At 36.9% G+C, this 7,788-nt stretch overlaps 1 protein-coding gene across 1 annotated transcript; it reads left to right on the top strand.

Annotated features, from left to right (window-relative positions):
- Positions 1-1,472: 1,472 nt before the first annotated feature.
- LOC144703133 (alpha/beta-Hydrolases superfamily protein) lies at positions 1,473-6,573 on the top strand. Its single transcript, XM_078575226.1, has 8 exons — positions 1,473-1,851; positions 2,327-2,371; positions 2,510-2,633; positions 2,806-2,872; positions 3,664-3,712; positions 5,117-5,214; positions 5,710-5,848; positions 6,309-6,573. The coding sequence occupies exons 1-8, from the start codon at positions 1,507-1,509 to the stop codon at positions 6,459-6,461; spliced, it is 1,020 nt and encodes a 339-aa protein (XP_078431352.1). The 5' UTR covers positions 1,473-1,506; the 3' UTR covers positions 6,462-6,573.
- Positions 6,574-7,788: the final 1,215 nt, after the last annotated feature.

Here is a 7,788-nt window from a genome sequence, read left to right on the forward strand (position 1 = left end):
TGCTTGAGGAATGAGCGGAAAAAATAGAGAAAGAAGAATTGGGGCAAATCCAGCTTGCCTAGGCACCTAAAAATAGGTGCCCCTTTATTTATACTTATTTAAGATTTTTCATAAAAACCCTTGAAAATAAAGTATATCTTCCAACATCCTTTTTAGTCTTATGTGTGTGACCTTCGAGGGCCATGTATCATTATAGTAAATAACTTTATTTGCCCAATAATAAAAATTATTGACCAATCTTATCAATTAACGATATCAACATATATATTAATTAACTAAGAATTAATTTAACCCAATCGTTAAGTTAAGTTTCCAGCCCATGGGATGCCAAGCTACAACTCGTGCTATAGAAGATATTAAGTAACCATTTAACTCTCTTATGTAACCTTGTCTATCATTGGTTATTGTATCTGTATAATCCATCATCCACGTGAGACTCTAGAATGAATTAGGGTATGGTTGATCGTTAAACCCTAATTCATCATTTGATTAGTACTGATGTGTAACAGAGATCATTAAAGAATGCCCTCTCCAATATCCTCACTACCCTGGCCATGGATTTGTTGCATTGTCTTCATTGAATCAATCCCCTCTTGACTGCTCAATCATCTCTGTGAGCTTCTTGCTATATTCGAGCTAAACTTATTTGAATCCCATGATTAGAGGCTCATAAGTCGTACTCAAAATGTAGTTGTCCATACACGAGATGTCTTTGGTGTCTCAGGTCAGTGGATCATTTATACAACCGTGACATGAATCAACTATATTGAGGTTTAGGTATAATACCATTCAGGGATTCATATGGATCAATTCAATGAACTATTTCTCTAAAGAGCACCAACTATCTGTCCTTAGTGTCGCCACACTAATAGCCACAAGATAAGCTATACCTATTGTATAACTAGGCTCAGTTAGTGATATTCTATCCAGATAATTCGATATCCATCTCGACTATCCATAGGATAGGAATATTTAGAATACATGTTTAAAGACTAGTGATCTATGTATAATGATCTCATCATTATTTAACTATGTCATTGCACGTATTCATGAACTTCATTATAAACATCACACTGGAATAATAATGAACGTAATATTGTTTTCAACAAACTTAAAATAAACTTGGTGGTGTGATTTGGCTTGACGGGCACATAATATCCATCCTACGAATCATAAAACATAGTTTCTTTCTGGTGCATTAGTGACCAAAAACCAGATCAATTGAAGGATGATCTTACCATTATTTGGAAACATCAACAAAATACCAAATTCAGTATTATACCTAGTTACCAATGACCTGACCAATTAAGGGATGATCAAACCTTCATTATTGGTTGGTACCCAACATTTTAATGCTTCATGTTTATCAATGTTAGATGTTAAAAACATCAACCCAAGTCAAGAAGGATTTCCCAGAAAGTGTTATCAACTGGATAAGCGTAATTTCTTGGTGGGTATATAACCCTGTTGACCCAGAAGGATTTCCCAGTCGAAGAAGGAGAAAGGATGGCCATGGCCATGGCCATGCTCCAATCTCCTCGTCTTTGGCCTTCCAAGCCGCCCAAGAGAGGCCAAATTCGAGCAATGGCGGCTTTGGATCAAGCCCGAGAGCTTCGTCTTGGCTACGATCTCAAGAAGGGGCAGACCCGTTTCTTCCACGATCTTCCTTCAGGATTGGGCATGGAGGTTATCACCCAGAAGGCTGATCTGGTTGCATCTAGAGAGAGAAACAATCCTCCATTGGTGTTCGTTCATGGAAGCTTCCACGCTGCCTGGTGCTGGGCAGAGCAATGGATGCCCTTCTTCTCAGAGGCTAGCTATGATTGCTATGCCGTTAGTCTTCTGGGTCAGGTCGGTTTTCAAATGGGTTTTTCGTTTGCTTTCTTCTGCTCTGCTGAATTGTTTCCATTCTTCTTCTCTTTGTATCTATCATTGAAGTTTGAACATTGCGGTGACTTTTTAATCCTCCGCCATTTTTGGTTTAAATTGAACGTTAGAGTTTATGTAGAGGATCATCGTCTGTTATTTCATAGCTGTATTGTCTTTTGAGATGTTAGATCCGATTTCCTCAGAGCAGCAGTTATTCAGTCTTGACTCGGTATTTCTTTTTTTAAAAATTTTGTTCATGAAAAATCTCATATTGAACCCATAAAGTTTTTGGTGTTTTTATTTAGAATTAAATCATTAGATCTTCCAATTGAATCATCTGACCAGAGTATTTTTTAGATTATTTCTTAATTTTATGTTCTACAGGCATCCATAGATAGATATCAAGAAAAATGTAAAACTCGTTTCCGGGTTAATTTATTGCTTTTTATATGCGCAGGGTGAGAGTGATTCTCCAGAGGGTAAAGTTGCTGGGACTCTTCAGGTATTCCTGTCAAGAGGGTTCCTCAGACCTTATACATGGAGGAAATTACGAATTTTGAATTTCTCTGTAATTTTTTTTAAGAAAGAATTTCTCTGTTATTTTATAAGCATTTTAATGAAATCTTGCATCTTGTAGTAGACCCATACAAGCGACTTGGCTGATTTCATCAGGAACGAACTCGAGTCGCCGCCTGTGCTGATTGGTCATTCCTTTGGAGGGCTAATTGCCCAGTCTTACATATCAAATGCCCAATCTAGCAGTCGTAAGTCAACATTGGTTTTGTGCAGAGCTTCTGGAATCTTCTCGTAAATTGGAAAAAGAATGACATGATTGATGAGAGATTCTTGTTAATCCTCACCATTTATTTTTATTTTTCTCTCAATGCCTGGTAAATATTTACATATTTTAATAATGTATATAAATTATTTATGCAGCTGGGAAAGATTCACTACCCATTGCTGGAGCTGTGCTTCTGTGCTCTGTGCCTCCTGCAGGAAACAGGTGAATGATTGAAATAAGGGTTCGCAGACGATGACGAATTTATCATCTCATTTATTTCCAGTGCCAGAAAATGAGTAGACAAAAATGAGATTATTATTTCTTATGAAAATTCATCATTATCATCACAGTTCTGAATTCATCATCATCTCGTATAGTCCAAAAAAAAAAAAACATCATCTTGTCATCATCTGTGTCCAGCATAAGGCTTATGATGAAACATTGGGAAGACAATGATGGGATGATTCAAGTGAATGTCAGTGATGATGATGATTCATCATTGTCCTGAATTTTTCACCATCATCTGTTTCCTGTAAGAAACCGATGACGAGAGGAGATGATGATGAGGTGATTTTTATGGATGACGAGAGGAGATGATAAAGAAGATTCATCATCATTGTGCGTCATTATCTTCTTAAATCTGTTATTTGCATATTTCTCCAATTATTCAAAAAAAATTGACATCTGTCTCAAGTATGAAACGAATATGAGATGAGGATGAGACGATGGTGAGATGATTATCATGGATGACAATGATGATGAGAATGCGTGAGACTTGTGATGAGATGAGGCAGAAATGATGACGAGACAATGATAAAATGATCCATTCAAATAAGATCACCCTCATTGCCATCTTCATGGTCCTCATCATCATCATTGCCCTTGACAAATCTAACCCTCATTGAAATTACCACTTTGGCCCCGTCACGAGGAATACTTTTTTCTTCGAAGTTAGGCCTGAACAACTTTTTTTGATTCAAGTTAAGTCTGAGTCAAATATCTCCTTCTTGTAGCGGTCTAGTCTTGCGGTATCTGTTGAAGAAGCCAATGGCAGCCATTAAGGTACACAAAACATCCTTCCCTTTGATAATTTTTTTTTGAATTAATCCTTCCCTTTGATATTTGTAATTCTTGAGAGAGATGAGGAAATGATGAGATGAAGAGGAGGATGGACAGAGAGGAACACCAGAAAATAGGGCACAAAAGGTTGGAATTTTCCATTACTAATCCTTTGCCCTTTTATACAAATATGCACTGAGGAGAGAGAGAAAAACAGTCCCTCCAATGGTCATATTTTTGAAAAATATGACCGTTGGGACCTATCACATCCAGCTGCCCTTTTTTGCAACTGGATGTCCAACGACTAGTTTTCTAGCCGTTGGAGTCTGGACCTGATGTAAATCAGGCCCCGTATATATTAGGTCCTTAATGGACCTAATATATGGCCCTGATGGGCCCTTAATGGGCCCTTAGTGGGCTCTTAATGGGCCCTTAACGGGCCCTTATTTAGATTGATTTTAGTTAGGTTTTTTATTCATTTTCCTAGGGTTATTCTATTACATGTACATGGCCTTTGGCCCATAAGTCAGTCCAATCTGCCCTAAATGGGCCTTGATGATCTAACAATATTGATAGGAACCCCTACCCCTATCTGGGTATTTGTGTCATTTCAGGCCTCCAGGGGCATTTTAGTCCCTTAGAACTTTAATTGGGTACCCCTTCAATCTGTTGTCATGACAAGGGAATGAATGTGGTGCAGTGGAGAGAGATATATATGGTTGGGGAGGGGGATGTAGGGAGATAGAAAGAGATAATGAACACTAGAACACAACACGAACAGAACGTGATAATGCAACGAACATTCGAGAGTAGGCCTATACTACCGAACAGACCATGATAGGATAGACGACTATGAGTCTGACTTGTTGGTTGGGAAGTTTCTCTTAAAACATATGTAGTCCTATACTTTAAAAGAAAAGATATATGTAGTCTTTCCCAATGAACGTGATAAGGAGGGGGGGGAAAGAAGTTGTAGACACTTAGCCGATTCAGCAAAGGAGATCTTCCCCACAAAGTACCGACGCCGATCGGGCCAATGAACTACTGTTTCTTACTGTCTTCTGCATACCTCTAATCTTGATCAAACACCTTCTCTTTCTGTGTCCCTTCCTCTCCCCCTTTCTCTTTGAAAATTCCCTGTTATAAACCTACATCATGTTCTATTTTAAGTTCCCTAACACTCATTGATCTCTTCTTTCTATTTTAAGTTATTTATGAATTTCAATCCTAATGAATTCATTTATCTCAATCTTTAAGGAAAAACAAACCGCGCATCCTCACCCAAATTTCTGGGAACGACACACCGAGATTTTATTTATCCATTGTTTATTTTTTGATTTCTTTAGTAACAATGAAGCCAATTATTTATTTATTTTTCTGTGGTAATTTCTGAACGAGAAAAAACAGGTCACTCTGAGCTTGGCAGCTAAGGCTTTTGCGACTTCTTTGTCTCTCTGTAAAGAGACATTCTTCTCCCCATCAATGGAGGATAGTGAAGTCGAACGGTCTGTTAGTGAATGCTTTTTAAAAAAAATTCCTAATTTTACTTCTAAACTTTGGCGTGGAAATAAATATGAAAATTTATCTATAAAATGTATATTGCCAATGTAAAAGACTAGGGAACCGTGTCTTCAAATTTTCTCTTATTAAATGTGTCAAAACAGTCTTTAATGATTCGAAATAGATAATGTAGAGCTGATAACTTCTTAGTAGATCGATTCCGTGTTCTTATTTTCAAGGCTTTGGAGATGGGGAATTCTAGAAATTCTTCTTTTCTTTTACAGAAAATTAATCTGTAGAGATTTGACTCTAGAATCTTTCGGGTGAAAAAGTAAAACTATCATTTTGAAAGCATGTAAAATGAATTTTGAGCATGCATGATAAACAATTCATCCAAATCATAAAATCATCTTGCAACTTTAACCCTAGGAAACTTTTTCTCGCATATTCACTCCCAAATTTCCAATATGCTTCCTTATGTTCCCTTCATCCCATCACAGTTACCAGAGTCTCATGAAGCAAAGTTCAAGGCTCCCTCTTTTTGACTTAAGAAAGCTGAATGCTTCTCTGCCCGTACCTTCTGTACATCGTGGTTTCTTGGAAATCCTTGTTCTTGGTGCCGGAAATGATTTCATTGTGGTGAGTTCATATATTCTCCCTTCCGTTTCACTCTCTCTTGATACTTGCTTAACATAAGATCTTTAAATATAAAGTATTTATTTTTATGTTATATTTCCTTTCCCATATCACTTACCTTATGCGCATCATTTAAACAAGGGTTATAGCAGTAATTTACCATAATTGTTGCTGTTTAGATGAATCTCATTTTCTTTTTTCAATTCCTAGCCATCTTTTATGCCATTTAGGATTTCTCCATCATCGGTGAAGTACAGCAAACATGTTTTAAGACACTGGAGTGATGGAAGAGAAATGAGAGAGGAGAGAGATATGAAAATGACACCACAGAGTTGGCAGTGGATGAAGTATAACCAAACTTAATTAAACCAGAGATTCACTACCCTTGTATTGGGTAGGAATCTTAAGACATTAATTATAATAATACCCATAATTATATTGGTCTTACTGCATTTTATTGTAGGATGCTGAAGGGCTCCAGGAGACAGCTAAGTTTTATGGTGTGGAGCCTTTGTGCTTGGATGGGGTTGCCCATGATATGATGCTGGATTCATCTTGGGAAGTAGGGGCAGAAGCCATTCTCTCATGGTTGAAGAACCTAAAAGCAGTTAAGTAAATTATAGTTAAAACATTGAGGACTTTTGTTTTTCTTTGGTGACCAGGGACTCTTTGATGTTCCCATCTCTTATTCTTTCCTATTCTCTCTGTATGTTTTTAATTAATTTTCACTTGTTTCTTCATTAAACAAAATCTAAAAGGGATAACCTGGGCTTGTAAGCAGTGTCATTCCACTGCACATGCCACCCACAAGCATCATTAAGTAGGTTTCCCTAGGTAATCTTAGGGTTGTTAAGCCTTTGATCTCACTCCTGTTTCCTTATGCACATTATTATGTGTCTGGCGCATAAGTGACAAATAGAAAAATAATGGAACACAATCATCATGAAAGTAATGGAAGACTTTTGGTATTAAATGGTAAATAAAAGTTAGTCTCAAGCACTTTAATCTTCTTCATGACCATTGGAGTCTAAGTTAAACTCTATCACTACTTGATGTATTATTAAGTTCTTACAGATGACAAATTGGTTTGGTTCCAGCCCTGCTCGTCTGTCAGATGACTTTGGGATGTTGACAAATTGGAAGATACAGTAAATATAGTGAATTAGCTACACTAGAAAGTTGAAATTAGTTCATTTAGTCCTTAGGATGTGAGTCAAAGTTGAAGTTTGCTAGATTTCTGAACTATGAACAATTTTTCTTAACATAGTTGACCTGTTTCTCAATTCCATTAAAGAATACCAACTGCAAGAGTTAAAAACAAGTTATATTACATAAAAGTTTCTTTTACTTATGATGACATAAGCAAGACTAAAATACTAATATATCCTATAGAAAAGTTATTACACTGCAAACTCAGATTCCAACACTTACATCTTTCCAGCTGTGAGTGAAGTTTCTTACTTTTTGAATGGTTCCCCTTACTATCTCATTAACCCAATGGTTCAATGGGGCCCCAATCTTGTATCAATCTCAATGTAAAAATTACTACTCACCTCTTTGAGAAACAGCACACTTGTCTATATCTACTTCTTATACTTACCTTAAAATTTAATTGTATAATAGATATCCATTCTTTCCAATGTAACTTTCCCCATGCTTTGCATCACAAGTATGATATCAACTAGAATAAATGGGAATAAACCAGGTTCACCTGCTGCTAGTACATCGCCCTTTTATTGCTAATTCACCTCTATGCCTTTGAATTATGTGACCTTCTGTACTCCTCTATGCCTTTGACTTGGGGTTAGCCCTTGCTTGAACCTTGGTCTGATTCATGTTGACCCTGCCTCCTCGTCTCCGAGTCTCAATTCGACGCCTTTTCTTGCGGCAGTAACAGATTAGAACCCACATTTTGTTTCCATACTAAGTTGATGTCATTTTTG

Source organism: Wolffia australiana, chromosome 5 (assembly GCF_029677425.1).
Source record: "Wolffia australiana isolate 7733 chromosome 5, ASM2967742v1".
Classification (NCBI taxonomy): domain Eukaryota; kingdom Viridiplantae; phylum Streptophyta; class Magnoliopsida; order Alismatales; family Araceae; genus Wolffia; species Wolffia australiana.

What these genes read in the sequence shown, in the direction of transcription:
- LOC144703133 (XM_078575226.1), top strand. Translation starts at nt 1,507, where the DNA reads ATGGCCATGGCCATGGCCATGCTCCAATCTCCTCGTCTTTGGCCTTCC. An exon ending in AAGTTGCTGGGACTCTTCAG is followed by an intron (nt 2,372 to 2,509) that starts GTATTCCTGTCA and finishes ATCTTGTAGTAG; the next exon opens with ACCCATACAAGCGACTTGGC. An exon ending in AAATGCCCAATCTAGCAGTC is followed by an intron (nt 2,634 to 2,805) that starts GTAAGTCAACAT and finishes TTATTTATGCAG; the next exon opens with CTGGGAAAGATTCACTACCC.